Below are 19,526 nucleotides of genomic sequence, written 5' to 3' on the forward strand. Positions count from 1 at the left end.
TATAAGAATGCTTGTGATTTTTGCACATTGATTTTGTATCCTGAGACTTTGCTGAAGTTGCTTATCAGCTTAAGGAGATTTTGGGCTGAGACAATGGGGTTTTCTAGGTAAACAATCATGTCATCTGCAAACAGGGACAATTTGACTTCCTCTTTTCCTCATTGAATACCCTTGATTTCTTTCTCCTGCCTGATTGCCCTGGCCAGAACTTCCAACACTATGTTGAATAGGAGTGGTGAGAGAGGGCATCCCTGTCTTGTGCCAGTTTTCAAAGGGAATGCTTCCAGTTTTTGCCCATTCAGTATGATTTTGGCTGTGGGTTTGTTGTAGATAGCTCTTATTATTTTGAGATACGTCCCTTCAATACCTAATTTATTGAGAGTTTGTAGCATGAAGGGCTGTTGAATTTTGTCAAAGGCCTTTTCTGCATCTATTGAGATAACCGTGTGGTTTTTGTCTTTGGTTCTGTTTCTATGCTGGATTACATTTATTGATTTTCGTATGTTGAACCAGCCTTGCATCCCAGGGATGAAGCCCACTTGATCATGGTGGATAAGCTTTTTGATGTGCTGCTGGATTCAGTTTGTCAGTATTTTACTCAGGATGTTTGCATCGATGTTCATCAGGAATATTGGTCTAAAATTATCTTTTTTTGTTGTGTCTCTGCCTGGCTTTGGTATCAGGATGATACTGGCCTCATAAAAGGAGTTAAAGAGGATTCCCTCTTTTTCTATTGATTGGAATGGTTTCAGAAGGAATGGTACCAGCTCCTCCTTGTACCTTTGGTAGAATTCAGCTGTGAATCAGTCTGGTCACAGACTGTAGTTTTTTTTGGTTGGTAAGCTATTGATTATTGCCTCAATTTCAGAGCCTGTTATTGGTCTATTCAGAGATTCCACTTCTTCCTGGTTTAGTCTTGGGAGGGTGTATGTGTCGAGGAATTTATCCATTTGTTATAGATTTTCTAGTTTATTTGCGTAGAGGTGTTTATAGTATTCTCTGATGGTAGTTTGTATTTCTGTGTGATTGGTGGTGATTCATTTTTTATTGCATCTATTTGATTCTTCTTTGTTTTCTTCTTTATTAGTCTTGCTAGCAGTCTATCAATTTTGTTGATCTTTTCAAAAAAAAAAATAAACCCAGCTCCTGGATTCATTGATTTTTTTTGAAGGGTTTTTTGTGTCTCTATCTCCTTCAGTTCTTCTCTGATCTTAGTTATTTCTTGCCTTCTGCTAGCTTTTGAATGTGTTTGCTCTTGCTTCTCTAATTCTTATAATTGTGATGTTAGGGTGTCAATTTTAGATCTTTCCTGCTTTCTCTTGTGGGCATTTAGTGATATAAATTTCGCTTTACACACTGCTTTGAATGTGTCCCAGAGATTCTGGTATGTTGTGTCTTTGTTCACATTGGTTTCAAAGAACATCTTTATTTCTGCCTTCGTTTTTTTATGTACCTAGTAGTCATTCAGGAGCAGGTTGTTCAGTTTCCATGTAGTTGAGCGGTTTTGAGTGAGTTTCTTAATCCTGAGTACTAATTTGATTGCACTGTGGTCTGAGAGATAGTTTGTTGTAATTTCTTTTCTTTTACATTTGTTGAGGAGTGCTTTACTTGTAACTATGTGGTCATTTTTGGAGTAAGTGCAATGAGGTGCTGAGAAGAGTGTATATTCTGTTGATTTGAGGTGGAGAGTTCTGTAGATGTCTATTACGTCCTCTTGGTGTAGAGCTGAGTTCAATTCCTGGATATCCTTGTTAACTTTTTGTCTCGTTGATCTAATGTTGACAGTAGAGTGTTAAAGTCTCCCATTATTATTGTGTGGGAGTCTTAAGTCTCTTTGTAGGTCTTTAAGGACTTGCTTTATGAATCTGGGTGCTCTTGTATTGGGTGCATTTATATTTGGGATAGTTAGCTCTTCTTGTTGAATTGATCCCTTTACCAGTTATGTAATGGCTTTCTTTGTCTGTTTTGATGTTTGTTGGTTTAAAGTCTGTTTCATCGGAGACTAGGATTGCAACCCCTACCTTTTTTTGTTTTCTGTTTGCTTGGTAGATCTTCCTCCATCCCTTTATTTTGAGCCTGTGTGTGTCTCTGCACGTGAGATGGGTCTCCTGAATACAGCACACTGATGGGTCTTGACTCTTTATCCAATTTGCCAATCTGTGTCTTTTAATTGGAGCATTTAGCCCATTTACATTTTAGGTTAATATTGTTATGTGTGAATTTGATCCTGTCATTATGATGTTAGCTGGTTATTTTGCTTGTTAGTTGATGCACTTTCTTCCTAGCATCTATGGTCTTTACAGTCTGGCATGTTTTTGCAGTGGCTGGTAGCAGTTGTTCCTTTCCATGTTTAGTGCTTCCTTCAGGAGCTCTTTTAGGGCAGGCCTAGTGGTGACCAAATCTCTCAGCATTTGCTTGTCTGTAAAAGATTTTATTTCTCCTTCACTTATGAAGCTTAGTTTGGCTGGATATGAAATTCTGGGTTGAAAATTCTTTTTTTTAGGAAGGTTGAATATTGGCCCCCATTCTCTTCTGGCTTTTAAAGTTTCTGCCAAGAGATCCGCTCTTAGTCTGATGGGCTTCGATTTGCCCGTTTTCAGTATGCCTCCTGTCTTAAGTGTCACTACCCCACCCACTTACACACACACACACCATTCCCCTTATAAGTTACCATTTTTGGGGTGCTTACTCCATGTGCCCTCATCATTTCTCACTGGGTTAACAGTCAGCCTGCCTAGTTGCATGTAGTCAGTCTCTGTGCTTTATCAGTCCACCCAAATTCAGCCTTCAGATTGTGTCTTTTCTTCCTAAAATGCAAATTTGATCATGGCATTTTACTGCCTAAAATCCCTCAGTGGTTTTCCACTGTGTTCCAGGTGAAATCCAAACTCATTGGCATGGTTTAACAGTTTTTTTCAATCTGAGGATCTACCTGTGGGTCATGAAGTTGGTTTAGTAGGCTATGACCAGCATTATACATTTTTATTAAAGTAAAATAAATAGGTTGCAATGGTACCCAGCTGTAGTGCCCGCGACCCAGGAGGCTGAGGCAGGAGGATTGCTTGAGCCCAGTGCGCTAGGATTGCACCTAGGAATAGCCACTGCACTCCAGCCTGGGCAACATAGTGAGACCCAGTCTGAAAAAAAAAAAAGAGTAAAGTAGAATAGCAATATCAGTGCGTGTCATATGTAGTAAGGGTAAATATCACTTCCTTAAACTTTTTTAGTTATTCATATATATCTGTGCATACTAGTAATGTTATAAAATGTATTAGAGTTGGTTGTGGTCAAAAGGATGAACATCTTACCCCATTCTATATGCAGTGATTCTTGTTATTTCAGTTTACTCAGATTTTCTCTGCCTGCTTTTATGCCTTTGCTTATTCTGTTATCTTGGTCTGAAGAGTCTCCATTCTTCATCTAGCTACCTCACAGGGTTTGTTGTCTTCAGGAATCTTTTCCTGATGGCTGTTTACCATAAGAAATACATTTTGTAACACAATCTATGAACCAGTATCCTTACCATATGAGATAACAGTCTTGTCCCCTTGCTCTCTGTCTTAACTTGTCTTACTGGTCATGTCTGTTTGCTAGTCTGCCTCCATTGAAGATAGAGCCTCTCTTTTTCATCTATACCCTGTGTCAAAGCATAGTATGTATAGTGTATAGTAGTTAAGTGCTGTTTGAATTAATAAAATAGTGAATCAGTATATGTTATATACAGTACTTTACAGTGTGATTTTTTAAGCTTGAATTGTAGAAACTGACTTACGTTTGACTCTCTTAATGGTTTCAGTACAGGAGGATTAACTTTCTTAAAGCATTTTAAATTAAAACTTCCATTTTAAGCTGTTTATGAATTGTGATTAGATACTTCTACCAGAATCTATCATTATTTTGTGATTTGTGGTCAAGAAAGTGTGTAATGAAGTCCAAATACTGGACATATAGTGCTTATTTGATTTTATGGGAAGTATAATGCTTATTTGATTTTATGGGAAGTGGGTGATTTTAAAAGAGAGACTCTCAGATATAATTATATTCAAATGCAAATTCTGAGGGGATGGGTGGGATATGAAAGCACAGAATCAAATGGAGTTGAATTTTTTTTTGTTATTTCTGAATTTAAGACGTTTGTAATTGGCATTTCCACAGTTAGAATATTTAGTTGCTTATCATTTTTTTCTTTGTGAGAAATCATTGTTTGTTAAACCGTTAATAGGTTCTCATGGAGAACTGTTATTGAAGAGAGATCCATTTGGTGGGATATAATTTAAAAAAATGAATCAAAAGAAAATCTCTAAATGCAGGTGCCAGAAAAATTACAGCACATCTCAGTGAATTTGCAAGTGGTAAGTTTGCTTTTGATTTTACATGGTAATATATTTTGGAATTATGTGCCATAGTATCCTTGGAGTCTTATGCTTTGATGCACTTAATTGTCAGTTAGCAAATGTAGTTACTTTATGTTTATTTAAAAGTTTTTATACTAGATTTTAACCAAAACTGTTTTCTTAAATAAGACTTTTTCTATAGAGAAAAATAATCTGTAAATAATATGAGTTTCAGAAACATCTTTCTGAATCGTAAGTCTTATGTGGCTTTACAGCGAATCCTTCTGTGCTTCATTTTTAAAAATACTAATTTTAAAAGCATTTGCTGTAAGGATAATATATAGTGACAAAGAGGCCTAAATTAAACAGTTAGTTTTTAAGTTTAGTGTCTCTTCGGTTATCTTTATTTTTAAGTTAATTGAAAAGAATTTAGAAGTACATGGTTGTTGATAAACTTAGAAGAACACATAAATATTTGAAAGCCTTCCTTTTCACTACTCCTTTCTCTCTCAGCCCATTGAGAACAGTTTGGCTGCTCTGTTTTCTTGCAGTCTTTTCTTCCTGCACTTGTGCAGAAATTACTTATGCACATACCTGCATATTTTTTCTAACAAAAATGTTATATAAACTATTCTGTAAGTTGCTTCCCCAACACTTAATTTTGAAAAATTTCAAACAGAAGGATTGGAAGAATTTCGTTTAACATCTGAATACCTATCACTTAGATTCTTAACTAACATTTTAACAAATTTCAGCACATACTCATCTGTCTTTCTGTCCACTATGTTATTAATATGGGGGATTCATTTCAAAGTAAATTGCAGACGTCAGTATGCTTCGTCTCTACATAATTCAGTATACATATTGCTAACTAGATCTCAGTATTGGTTTACAGTTTCTTAAAGGTAAATTTACGTACCATGACATGCAACAATCTTAAGTGTACATTTGCTGAGTTTTGATAAATTCATCTTTGTAACTCAGACTCTATTATCAATAGAAACATGCTTATTAGCACCACAGAGAGCTCCCTCATGCCTCTTCCTGGTCTGTCTCTATCCCTATCTCTTTCCAGAAAAACCTGTTAAAGTGTGTTCCCTCTCCACTCCGAATGGATTTTGCCTATATCACTTGCTTTATTCACTCAGCAGTATGTTGTGGGTAGTTATATGCAGATCTAAATCTGCCTTCTTTTCTGCCTTAAAAAAAAATTGCAGTAGCTTGGAAATAGTCTACATTATGGGTGTATTAGAATTTATTTGATCATTCCCTTTTCTCTACATGGACATTTAGATTGTGCCATATTTTTGTGATTACAGAAAGTGCTGTATCCTTGTACATCCTTGTATGTATATATACAGTCTCAGGGGTACTTTTGTAGGTAATACTAAAAATAAAACTGCTGGGTAAAAGGGTTTTACGTTTTGATACATACTGCCAAATTGCCCTCCCAGGATGATTGTATCAGTTTACATGCCCACCAGTAGTGTATGAGAGTGTCCTTTTTTTTCTGTGCCCTCTTAACATTGGATGTCATCTTTCTAAAAGATGACAATACATGAAAAATGTACCTTGTTCATACATACATGAAAATACATGAAAAATGTACCTTGTTAATTCCTAATCAGTAATGATTAGCCGCTGGATTTTTTTCCCTTTGTGAATTACTTCTTTATGTATTTATGTTGTTTGCCTCTTGTCGGTCATGTGTTGTAGTATTTTTTCCAGGAATGCTTTGTCTTTTAACTTCGCTTTTCATGTGTTTTGGGCTTCAGATGTGTTAATTTTTTTGTGGTCAGACATGGCTGATGGGTCTTCATTGTGAAGACCTTCCTTATTCCAAGAATATAAAACCACTTGCTATTCTAATAGTTTTCCTTTTAATGAAATTTAGAAGAAAAAGATAAATCATTGTGAAGTGAAGTGCCAGGAAAAATTTCAAATGGAGAGTGAGATTCAAATTGGCCTTGAAGTCCGAGTTGAATTTAGATGAATAAGCAGAATGGTAGGCATGTTTCAGACAGGAGGCACGGATGGAATATCGTCAAACAGTAATAACAGGACCACTTAGGCTGAGGTGAAGAATCACAGAAAACTGTAAGCATAGACATATGTGTTCGGATAGATTTCTTGGTAATTATTTTAGCTAATCTTTGTGCTTTTCTAAAATCTACATCTTGATGTTATAGTTTTCTGTCATTTTCATGGTGACTTGAGTATTCTTCTTGAGGAGAATATATGGTGAAATACAGTTGCCTGAAAAGACAAAAAATAGTGGTATTCCATTGGAATAAGTTGAACATTATAAATATTTACTCAGTCTGGTTTATTAGAGTTAAATTATAATTGTTTTTAAAGTTTGTGCTGTAGTAGTTTACATCATTTAGTCACTGTAGTCCACTATAGTTACCAGATAGCAATCTTAAAAAATGTCGAAGTACCAGTATATCCACTAGTTACTTAATCAGAGTTTTGAGTTATGAGCTCACCATTTAATATACAAATTAGTATGTCGGTATCTCCAGCTAATGAAAGTATTTTATGAATGCTGTCCTTAAGACCGAGTAACCAGCATTGTGTTCAGTTTGGTTGTTGCTCAGGATGTGTAATAGTTTCTCTTCAGCCATAAGCCACGCCTGGTAGATATTAATTGGGTGGAGAGATCTTGCACCTCTTCCAGTTAGGCATTTGTGGTTTGTCGTCTGATTTGGAGCACTTGTAAGATCACTGTTTTGTGTTCTATTACCCAGTTGAGAGGATTATGTGGAGCTAAGTTTTACCAATCAGGTATTTAAAAAAATATATTCAACATCTTATTTGTTTGTTGTTTTATTTTTCTGTCCTGTGCTCACTTTTCCTTAGGGATGCTTGCTCTTTTAGAGACTGTCATCTATGTATGTTTACATCCAGGAAAAATGGACATATTTTAAACTATACTTTTCACTATGTAATTTTTTGTTGCTGTGAGAGATCTTTTCCAGTGATAAAGAAAAATTTGTTCTCTAGTAGAGGAGAATAAAAATGGAGTTTGAAAGTTAATATTTGATAATTTTGCCAGTCGTTTTGCTGGCTCATGTACTTTTCTGTTTCTAATGTTAATAAATTTAAGTTACTTTCATATATACTTAGTGAAATTCATGTTCTGTTTTTAGTCTTGAATAGAACTGAAACATTAAAGAAAGAAAGGTACATAAAATTAACAATATTGAACATGTTGAGAGCACTTGTCATTTCTTTTAGCACTTGATAGTTGGCAAGACTAAAAAATTAACATTTTCTTGAATGTTTCTCTTTTTAACTATGTAGATAGTTTACCATTTGCATTTGAGATTCCTTTATTAAAATGATTCTTAGCAAATTAAATAGCATGCTTTATCCTGTCTTTCTTCATTTTAATGATACCAATCTGTCTTTTGATTTTTTAATTAAAAGATAAATAAATGAAACTTTTATTAGTTTAGCGGCCTGGGCACTATTTCTATTTTAGAATTCATTCACAAGTTAGAACATATCTGATTTAAACCATTGAGTGGTATTACATTTGAGTTCTTTTTTTTGTTTTGTTTTTTGTTTTTTTTCTGCTGCCCCAATATTTGCAGGATCTAGGGATAAGAAAATGGGGGTATTCCTTTAAAATCAAGTATTCCTTAATCTCTTTTTCTTTGTTTCAGTAGCTTCATAGCTTTGAAGAACATTGGCAAGGCCTCTAAGGGATGGTACCCTGAGGCTTTTCAATTGATCATGAATTGTTCTTAGAATGAAGTAGACTGGGATATAGGCTGAAAATCTGGGAATCACCCTTGACACTTTCCCCTGTAACCCATAATATCTAATCAACCAGAAAAACACACTGGTTTGATTCTAACAGTTGCTCCTTTCTGCAAACCTAATTTTGGCTTTTGCCTTCTCTTAGCCTAATGGATCTCTGTCTTTAATTTTATCATTCACACCAGAGCTTCAGTAATTTATTCACAGTACACATTTCGTCATGTTAATCCCCTGCTTCAATAGCTTCCCATTGCCGAAGAATTCAGTCTTAGCATTCTAACATGGCATCTTTATGTCCTTCATGATATAGGCCCATATATCTTAGCACTCACTCTCCACAGAAAGCTTTATGATTTGTGATGGCAGGTTGTAATACCTCCCACAATTTCTACTCTTGCTCCTACTATTCCTTCTGTTTGCAGTATTGTTGTCACTTTTCGTTGCTTAGATAACTTTTACTAACCTTCTAAGACTGAATTCAGGTTTCACTTCTTACAGTAAGTTTTAATTGAATCCTCGTTTAACTGGTCCCATCTTCTGTGCCCCTACTAACATTTTGTTTTCAAATCTGGAACTTACCATATTATATTAAACCTTTTTTCTGATTCTTTTTCCCATTAGACTGCTCCTTTAAGCAAAGACCATGTCTTCTTCATCATTGTATCTGCAGTGTCTAGCAAGTGATGGGTGTGTAGTGGAGGCTCAGTGAATATTTGTTGAACTAAGTAAGTTCAACTCATTGTGGTAACATTGAAGTGTTAGTGAAGCTCATGGGTCAGTCACCAGTCAGCTGTTTTCAGACTCTTGCAGAGCATTTTACAACATTTTATTGTTTTTTGAGTTTTATGAAGAATTATGATTCAGTAGATGTAGAATAGGGTCTGGGGATATGTATTTTTAAAAAGCTCCCCAGGTGTTTTTGGTTTTCTTACAGGCTAGAGAACCATTGTCCTAGTTTATTATTATACCATTATATTTTATGTAAAAGGTGCCCCCTAGACTTTATACAGCAATTTATTATTTCAGCCTTGGAAGTTATATCTACCAAAGTATGGATGTATTTTAAGTCACTTTTTTGGTACCATATTTATATAGAAGTATTTTAGGTCCTTAAGTGTCTCATTGAGAGATCTGTTGGCATATTGTTAACACTCAACTAAAAAAAGCCTCATTTAAACAGGAGTCTTCTTCGATTGATCATAATGAGATTTGTTGGGCTTCATTCTATGAATTTTAGTATTTTTGGCAACTTGTAATTACTTTTCACTTTTTATTGTCATTTTTCAAAATACTTAAAAAATGTTTTATTGTAGTTTAAAATTAAACTAGAGTGCACAAATCTGAAGTATACAGTTCAGTGAATGTTTACATATGTAGATGTGTTTACATATGTAGATATGTTACATATGTAGATACCATATGTTTACATATGTACTACGTATGTACTACATATGTAGATACCCATATGTAGATACCCATATGTAGATACCCATATGTTTACATATGTTTACATATGTAGATACCCATATGTTTACATATGTAGGTACCCATAAGATACCACCCAGGTCAAGATATGGAACGTTTCCCAACCCCTAGTTCTCTCATGTTCCTTTTCAGTTAATATACACCCCTGTCACCACAAGACAACCACTGTTTTGACTTGTGTGACCATCAGTCTTCTGATTAAAGCTACTAAAACTTTTTGTACATAATCTTTTGGTGGACATGTGTATTCATTTCTTTTGGGTTTACACAGGAAGTTGCTGGGTTAAGGGCAAACTTGTGTTTTAAATTCAGTAGATGATTCCAGTTTATACCTGTGATAGCAATTCATAATGAAACATTGAAATTATTTGAAGCTTATGATAAAATTTGAATATCCTGAAACTTCTGTTTGTTTTCCCAAGTATTTATTGTAAAAATATATATGCAAAGAAATATCAATAAATATATCAACTAAAGAAAGAAAATATCAAATATGCAAAGAAAACTCAATGTCATTTTATAAAAGTTGCCAGAAATACAGGTTTTAGTCAAATTTTTCTATGTAAGTAATTGTTTCCTTTGTTCCTTCTCCTTAGGATCATCCTTCCTTGTGGGTTAGCAGGCAGTTATAAGATTGCAAAATGGGTCTCCGGATTCACTTTGTTGTTGACCCACATGGTTGGTGCTGCATGGGTTTGATTGTCTTTGTTTGGTTATACAATATTGTTTTAATTCCCAAAATTGTCCTCTTTCCTCACTATGAAGAAGGACATATTCCAGGCATATTAATAATAAGTAAGTTTCTTGATCTTTTTTTTCTTGTATATTTATTTTTCTCATTGTAAACGTTTTTGGGGTGTAGTGCCACTCTGATAACTTTCCTTTTAATATATTTAGTATTTTAGCAGTGCTGTCAATATTCAGTTATTTACTAATTTATGAGCTTACAGAAATAATGGCCTTTATAGATTTGTAGTTAGATAAAAGTGATATCTCCATTTTTAACTGCAAAGTGCATGAAGACCATTTTGTTAAAAATAGAAAACTGACACAGTAGTGATAACTTGCATGTCTCTCTGTGTTTTTATTATTGCTGTTTTGTACCTAATTACAAATGTGGACGTTTTAAGAATAGAGACAGTGTACATTACTGAGAAGTGAGAATTTCATAAGAAAAGTATTGATTATGAAGTTGATTATGATAACACTTGGAAATTCTGGATAGTTATTAGTCAATTGGTGATGGCTTGCTTATGATTAAAATAAATTGAAATTATATATTTTACATGTACATGGCATTTACAGTTTTCATGCACATTACCTCATTTTGACCTCACACGAACCATGGGAAATGTTATATATATATGATAAAACTGACCAGTACTATGCATTCAGTCCTGGATTGAGCACTCAGACTATTCCTTTTACATGTACAGTATTTTTTTTTTTTTATCCCCCCAACAGAATTCCTTTGTTCTTACTAATTTAAAAATGTAGAATTATGGTGGCCAAATCTATTTTCCCTTACTATTTTTGTTTTCTGGTTATTAATTTTAAAATTAAAAAGTTTCTAAGTCTTAATTCTCAAACTAATTATTTTAAGATCCATCAAAAGGGACAGTTGAACATCACTAATTCAGAGTAGTATTGAAGATACCCAGTTAGTTAATGAAAAAGTTTAGTTGTAGAATTTAAAATGGTATTTTGATCCTTTCAAATATAGAACGTGTAGTAATTAAAAGGGAGCCTATTCATTTATGCCATCATTAATAGGAAGTCCCTGTTATTAAGGGATCTGATTTATAAGAACTTTGAGTTACTATCATGTAAAATAATAATTAAAGTTAGTAATGATTAAAATTAGGACTATTTAAGATAGTCCTCCTGACAGTATTATTTGGTGAGTGAAATAAATTATTTATTTTTTAATCTTTTGAAATTTTTTCTCCTGATGGTGTTTATTAAAATATACATTTTAAACTTTAAATATGATTGTTGATAAAATGTTTTGAAGGTCACGTGACTAATTTATTTAATTTATTTATTTTAAAGTATTCTATGGCATTTCCATATTCTGTCTGGTTGCCTTAGTGAGGGCCTCAATAACTGATCCAGGAAGACTCCCTGAGAACCCTAAGATCCCACATGGAGGTATGGTACTCTGGATTTATCAGTTTTGCTGATGCTAGAATTACTGTCTTTACTTACATATTTTATTGCCTTTAATATATATTGGTTATAAACGTCATCTAACACCACTTTGAAGTCTTTGCTTGTATGTGTCTTTTCCAAACTTCTCTACTTAAAATTGCAACCCTGCTCCCCCTGCACCCCGGCAGTTTCACCACACCCCATCTCTTGGCTTTCGTTTCAGTTTACTTGTTTATTTGTTTGTCATCCTCCTCCCATTCTAGATCTCCATAAGCTCTGTGAGAGTATAGATTTTTTGTTTTTGCTTTCTTCATTTACTCACTGTTATATCACTCACGTCCAGAAGAGTCTCTGTCATTTAAGATGCTCAGTACATAGTTGTTGAATGATACATGATTATCTGAGAAGTTATATTTTAATTTTATAAAGGAGTTTTCTTGATGGTGCCGTTTACATCATGTTATAAATACAACATTGCTTAGAAAATAAATACTGTCTATATTTTTCCGAGTTTTGACAATTTAATGAAAAATGGCAAGCATTTATTCTAGTTTCAGTCGAAGGTGATTTTTTTTTTTTTTTGAGACGGAGTCTCTCTCTGTCGCCCAGGCTGGGGTGCAGTGGCGCGATCTCGGCTCACTGCAAACTCCGCCTCCTGGGTTCACGCCATTCTCCTGCCTCGCCTCTCGAGTAGCTGGGACTACAGGCGCCTGCCACAACGCCCGGCTAATTTTTTTTGTATTACCAGGATGGTCTCGATCTCCTGACCTCGTGATCTGCCCGCCTCGGCCTCATAAAGTGTTGGGATTACAGGCGTGAGCCACTGCACCTGGCCAACAAGGACAGTGATTTTTGGTTACTCTATTGCATAATCATTCAAATCTCAAAAATGAATTAAAAATGTATTGCTTGTTTTATTACATACCTGGTATATGTTGTACAGCCTTACTTATTTTGATTGCTGAGGCTCACTCTTCGATTGTTTGCTATATAAGCTTTGAGAACTCTCTGAACTTTAGTAAGAAATTTATATGCCTGTGTAGTACATTGCAGACCAAAATACTTTTTATAGTAATTTAATAGTTTCCAACTTGCTGCACATTAGAATCCACTTGGGGAACTTCAAAAAATCTCAATGTCCAGGTCATACCCCATTTAGTTAAATCAGAATGTCAGGGGCTTAGGAACCAGGTATCAGTATTTTGGAAAGATCCTAGGTGATTCCAGTGTGTAGCAAAGTTTGGGAACCAATGCAGTAATTTCTTATGAAATTAGATTAAGTGACAAGTTACTTATGAAGCCTCCCTTAAATTCTGATTATTGTTTTTCTACACCCATCATGTAGAGGCTTAGTTGGCCTTGAAAATTCAGAGATGCTATGGGAACATTACACTGATGTTTATGTAGCTGTAGAAGTTTTTGAATACTACATTAAATATTAAGTTTTTATTAACATATAGAGGCAGTAGGACTGTCATTAGAAGTTTGTGTATGTAGAAGTGTTTTGAAGTGGGACAGGAGCAGGGAGGGTGGCACTCTGCAATCTTTATAGAATCACTTTTCTTCCCACCCGGCTTAGCCAAAAACTCTCTAAAATATTGTATACCTGTGTTATCTACTTCGACTTTAAAATCCAGTGGCCCATGAAAATCAAAGAAACAGGTGTTTTCTAACTTGAAGACCTGTTTCTGATGAACTCTTTAGTTTGCAGTGGTGAAAGACTCAAACGCCTACATGTTCCAGACACTGCAAATCAATGAGAGGGGCCAGGTAAGAAGTATTTCATATTAAAAATTTCATACCTTATCTGAAAAGTAATCGTCTCTACTCAGCTGCAGTAAAATTGTCATGCAATTAGATTATTAGATCTTAAAATTCTCAGAATACAGGGAATCCCAATTTTTATGAGAAATTTTGTGATTAAAAAAAGACATTGGAAACTAATTTAAAATGTTAAGAACATTGTGTGTACCCCCAAAATCATATCTTTAGGCCTAATTGCCTAATTGAGCCCACATATAACAACTCTCTTATCTTTGATGTCTAGACTGTAGTGATGTAGGACACCCTGGCATCTTGCTGACTGTTTGGATGTCCGCATTACATCTTGTCTCAGTTGACATATGGCCTGTTTTTCTTCCCTGAGTCCCAAAAACTTCCCATTCACTCCATTGACAAAAATACACTTACTTATCATATTTTAATGTTTCTCCAAAGTCTTTTTCTAAAAGTATCATATATCGTATGATCCTCATGGTAATTGTATGAGGTAGGTAGGCTGGGTGATCAGGAGCATAGATTGTCCTTCCTGGATTAAACATCTGGTTGTTGGTATGAGATCCAGCCCGGAGACCCAGAACCTTGTCTCTGTCATCTTATTACCATGGATCTATATACAGAGATAATTTTAGCTTTTTATTCACCTTTGTTATGAATCTGGGGAAAACTTAAGTCATAATGTACTTTTTGGTGCTGGTTACCTGATTCTTTTGTAAATATGATTTTAATTTAGTAAAAAAAAATACAAAATTTTAACAGTGAAAAATAATATTGAATGCCTAGAGAGTTGAAACTATAGAATAGTGACATTTATTCAGAAATGTTTAAAGGTTGAGCAGTTTCATATAACTGAATTCTTCAAAAAAGGAAACTTAAAGTCCTAATACTTTGGTGATTTTAACTATTTTTTTTATTGAATTACTCTGAAATATTTTACATGCGTTTCTGCTTTTTTAAAACACAGTGACTTTAGTATATATGTGACCCACTAAATATGAGGCAATTTGAATATAAGGAAGTGTTCCATTTTCCCATGAGAAGATTCCCAGAATTTGACTTTATAAACTTTTGAGCATATAGATGAAACAGTCAAATGAAATAGTTACATGTTTGTTTATATTACTTGAATTGTTCATGTGTGTATTTGAAATAAAACAAAATGAACACCTTCAGTTAGAAATATTTTATGAAATTTTATTCAAGTTCTTAACTATGTTTAAAAATGGTTTATTGAGTATAATTTACATGCCATATAATTTTCCCAGTTAGAGTGTACAATTCTATGGGTTTTTGTATACTCACAGTTGTGTAACCATCACCGCAATCAACTTTAGAACATTTTAATCGAGTTTTTCACTTGAATGTTCGACATGTGGTTTTGTCATTACTAGAGCCATGTTTTTTGACATAGCATTACAGAGGAAATTCTTTCAAGTTAAAAAAAATGCGTCCTGTTTTGATGCAGTCTCTCAAAAATTTACCCCAAGCTATAAGGATTCCTGTATTCAGTAATCAGGGTCATGTATTCACTCATAGTTTTGGTTTGATCCTCCCTCTTACATTGCTTTTTAAAGGTGAGCTGTGAGAGACTTACTGACATTTATTTCCTACATTGACAACTGATTCTTGGCAGGGAATCTCTGTTAGGACCCAAACTTTGTATTGATTTAGGTAATTTCAAGTAATGTTTTTCTCCTCAAAGCATTACATAGTGATTTTATATATATTAATTGAGTGAGGGTCCCTTAAAATGTAGTCTTTTAAAAGACTTATGTAGAGGGTGATTCCTTCCTTTCTGAGGGTTAAACAAACCAAGCATTGCATTATATTCATTCAAGCAGTTACAGCATTAATAAATCTCCAGGTTAAACAAAATGATGTATTTACTCACGTTAAACAGCCTCAGTCATTTATGGAGTTCGCCTTTTTTTTGGTTTTGTTTTATATTTTGATTTTTCTCTCCCTTAAAAATGTATCTGTTAGCTTTTAATTTTTTAAAGCTATCATAAATTTGCAGTTGAATTCTTTTTCTCATAGGCTTTTTAAAAATATTATTACATGGCTAGTACAAAAATCACCAGACATCAGAATGTATCAGTCGCCAAGATCCTATGTGGACATGAGTAAAGGAGGGAAAGGGAAATGACTAAGAAAGGCTTTAGAGATATGTAGGGTATGTTAAGATGGATGGATTTTTTTTCTTGCTACACAAGGCAAAAGCACCTTCCAGATGATCAATTAAATTTCTAGATTTTTTACAATAGTGATTTCTCCTTTGTTCCCTAAACATATAGATATGTATGTGTTCACATAGATATGTGACACTGTGAGTTTTTACAGGTATTTCTTATTTTAGATACTTACGTAATATCTTCATGTTATCAAAGGAATGACTCAAGTTCTTTCTTTAAATCAATTTATGGTCCAGACCATAGATTAGCAAATAAATTCTTCTTTACTATAAAGGCCTGTAGTAAATATTTTTAGCTTTATAGGCCATACAGTCTCTATTACAACTCCTCAGCTCTGCCACTGAAACACAAAAGCAGCCATAGACAATATGTAAATGATGGGTACATCAAACTTTGTTTATGGACCCAGAAAATTTTATATGATTTTTACATGTCACAAATTATTATTTTCAATAATTTAAAATTGTAAAAATTATTCTTAGCTCATAGGTCATACAGAAACAGGTGGTATACTGGATTTGTCTGCAGACTGTAGTTTGTATCTGTGGTCTAGATTACAAAATTGTAGGCTTTCTCTAACTATAGCCAAGTGCTCTCTTCTGAAAATACATTTTAGATATAAAATGAAGAATTTATTCTCTAGGATATTATATGCTGATTTCTCAGAAATTACCAATAATGAATACACCGTGTTTATGTTTTAAGTGGCTGATAAAAACAAACTTTTTATATTGCCTTTTAATGAAAATTGGTTCGTTGTGAAGAGCCTCCTTCCTGTCTATATTCCTTGCAATGTGTGAATTCAAAGTTTTAACATTGGGATGTTTGGGAGCATTGAGCTAAGTAGGGGAGTGGAATATGATATGCTTGTGACATTGTTAATATGCTATAGATTAAATGAGTTTTTATTTCACTTAGAGGTAAATAGTACTAGTTTAACTGTATGTAAATTAAGCTTTAATACTGTTGCTCTTGCATGATTTATTTTCATTAAAATAAATGTAAGAAATGAAAAAGGATTTTCTTTTAAAATAAGATTTCAAGTATAAGAGATAATTTCTCAACTTTCATATTATTGGAACAATTAATTTGATGTAGGTTTTATTCATACTTTGTTTCTTCAGAGATATCTGTAGTGGGAATGTTTTCCCAACGCTTTACTATAGAAAAGTCCAGCATGTTGATGTTGCTCCTGACCATTCAACTAAAGTAATGGAATTCAAACAGAGAATCTAAAAAAGAAAAAAAAAGAAATAAAAATATCAATATTGGTAAAAAAAAAAAATCCGTAATCTGAAAAAAAAAAGAAAATTCAATATTGTCTACTGTTACCTTTCACTTTTATTTAGAATCTTTCATTTTTTGATTTTAGACTTTTCATACATCAGCAAGCATTTAGTGACTACCTAGTATGTGCTAGGGTCCTACTCTTCATATACTCAAATTCAATCTGAATATAGGAGTTAGGCTAATCTTACTATGTCCATACTTTTAATGAGTTTATGGGGTAGTATAAACACAGATGATGAAAATTAAAAGAATTTTGTAAAAGTAAAATTCCATTCCAACATATTTAAAAGATACATTTTTGTATAATAAGGCAATTGTCTTTTCTAGGAAGATGACTCTTCCATAGTTTTCGCGGACCTAATTAGGACAGTCTTTAATGAAAACAAAAGCCTTTTCTCTTATGCAAACTTCGTGTTTTTAGCACAGAACTTAATCGTGTGCTGTTTCACTCCAGATTAGAGGAAATTGCCAGTTGGTGGTAGTTCAGTGTTTTGTGAAGAACTCCTTTATTTTCATTAAAAATAGTAGTTATCTTATAACATTTTTCACTACTGAAACTATTCTCATACCTCCCAAACCCATATGACATCCTTCGCTAACCTGTCCCATACACACTCTTAAATGAATCTGCTGATATTTTTAAAAATTAAATGATTTAGGGAAAGTGTGTGTGGAGGGGAATGCCATCTGTTTTTCAGATGAGTTTATAGGGTTGATTTCAATGTACTAATCAGTTGAAACCAGGGTCAGCATTATTTCTTCTTTAGAGCCGTTAGAAAATGAAATTTCTAGAAATCAATTTGTTTAAATAAAATTGTTTTAGTATAATAATTTGGTTGGGCTCTAGGGTTTTGTCATTGGATTTTACTTATATTCTCACAGTATACCCAGAATCCTAATACATTGTTTTCTGTCTCTTACTTTGACTATAACAATAGTGTCTTATTTTTATAGTCTTTTAAATTAGAAACACCCAAAATAAGACATATATAGAATAGAACAGCAGCATTTATGGCAAACACGTTTACACCGAAGGCTTAGAAGAAAAATCTCTTAGAGTTTTATGTTGAAGGCTTCCTATAAAATCTTCTAAACAACTGTTGGTAAATTTCAGCATTACCCACTTGCCTTCATTAAATGGATTTTCATTTCCTTCTCTAGAAAGGGAGTTCTGGGAATTATGTAACAAGTGTAATTTGATGAGACCAAAGCGTTCCCATCACTGCAGCCGCTGTGGCCACTGTGTGAGGAGAATGGATCACCACTGTCCATGGTAAGAATAATTCACTTCTAGCAAAGAAAAGAGGGGTGGGTAATAAAATGTAAATTTTACAACTTGGCGGCTTTAAACAATAGTTATGTTAAAGTTATATAGTTTTACAATATCTTAGTAAGAATATTTTTATTTAGATTATATGGTTCTGTCAACTCCCAAAGTCGTTTTCCCACAGAAATCCTATCTTTTCTAACAGGGAGAGATTTGAGCCAAAAAGTAAGAATTAACTGCAGCCTAATATACAAAAGGATTAAGGTGGTTGTATTAAATGAGGCAATGTATATAAAACATTTAATACGATATCTGACAAGTAGGATGTACTTAAATGGTAGCTATTTCTAATTGTAATAAACCATATGCATCCGAATGTTTATATCCCCTTTTCATTTGTTTAATAACATTTCAGACACCCTGATAACCTCTTCCTTACCCCTTAAAGCTTTTTAAGCATTATGTATTGAATATAGCTACTACCATTATGTACATGTTGGAAGTATGTGAGTGATAATTAGCTGATTCTGCAGAACTGCTAACAGTTTTGGTCAATAGGGGGCTCTCTTGTAATATTTAAAGAAAATGTTCAGTTGAGAAATATAATCTTTGAAAACAAATGCTGTGTGAATTCTGTATTGTATCTCATTTTAAAGCTGTCACAAAAATCTGTGAACAAGATATTGTATTTAATTCTGTTTTCTTAGCATTGGCTCTCTGTATAAATATTTAAACTGGTATAGTGTAGAATTTGACAAATGTATCTGTATACATATATGTAGTATTTATGTTTGTATACACATACATGCATATATGCAAATTTACATAGTGAGCCTCTTAATTTATAATTGCATTTATTTAAAATTGATTCAAGTGGAGTTTAGCTTTTTCTAATGTTAGTCAATTTAGAGTTTTCTTTAATTTTGATAACTTATTTTGATAGCACAGTTAATCAGCATACTTTTGGTGGAAATTTGTTTTTTTGCATAGACTGATTGTTTAAATAGAAGATAATTTCCTGAAATAGGAAAAAATAAAAGCATTTTCGATAAAAACACTTTGTTACTACATAAAAATTTTTAAAAATTTCTAAATCTGTCGACAAGATAGAATAGTATATGACATATAGTTGATATTCAAAACTGTGCCTTGAGTTTAAACAGATTAATTCCCAAGTAATTTTCTTAAGCTCAGTGATCTGTTTGCTATCACAATAGTAATAGATTTTTAGAAAGCTAGGTGAAACATGTATTCAGATAA

General features: G+C 33.5%; 1 protein-coding gene across 6 annotated transcripts in view; it reads left to right on the top strand.

The window, feature by feature from the left end:
* The window catches only part of ZDHHC21 (zinc finger DHHC-type palmitoyltransferase 21), an 88,690-nt gene that overhangs the window by 19,599 nt on the left and 49,565 nt on the right, over positions 1 to 19,526 (top strand). For 3 of the 6 annotated variants that reach the window (XR_010123293.1, XM_063649508.1, XM_063649509.1), the window contains exons 3-6: positions 4,311 to 4,352; positions 10,353 to 10,382; positions 11,640 to 11,738; positions 18,161 to 18,272. Coding sequence is in view for 5 of the 6 variants with exons in the window: in XM_063649508.1 (XP_063505578.1) it covers positions 4,311 to 4,352; positions 10,353 to 10,382; positions 11,640 to 11,738; positions 18,161 to 18,272 (283 nt within the window). In the remaining variant the exon portion in view is untranslated. Of the gene's footprint in view, positions 1 to 4,222; positions 4,353 to 10,183; positions 10,383 to 11,639; positions 11,739 to 18,160; positions 18,273 to 19,526 lie in introns of all 6 variants that reach the window. The other 3 variants (XM_054501445.2, XM_054501446.2, XM_063649510.1) reach the window with 3 other exon arrangements.

This window comes from Pongo pygmaeus, chromosome 13 (assembly GCF_028885625.2).
Source record: "Pongo pygmaeus isolate AG05252 chromosome 13, NHGRI_mPonPyg2-v2.0_pri, whole genome shotgun sequence".
NCBI lineage: Eukaryota > Metazoa > Chordata > Mammalia > Primates > Hominidae > Pongo > Pongo pygmaeus.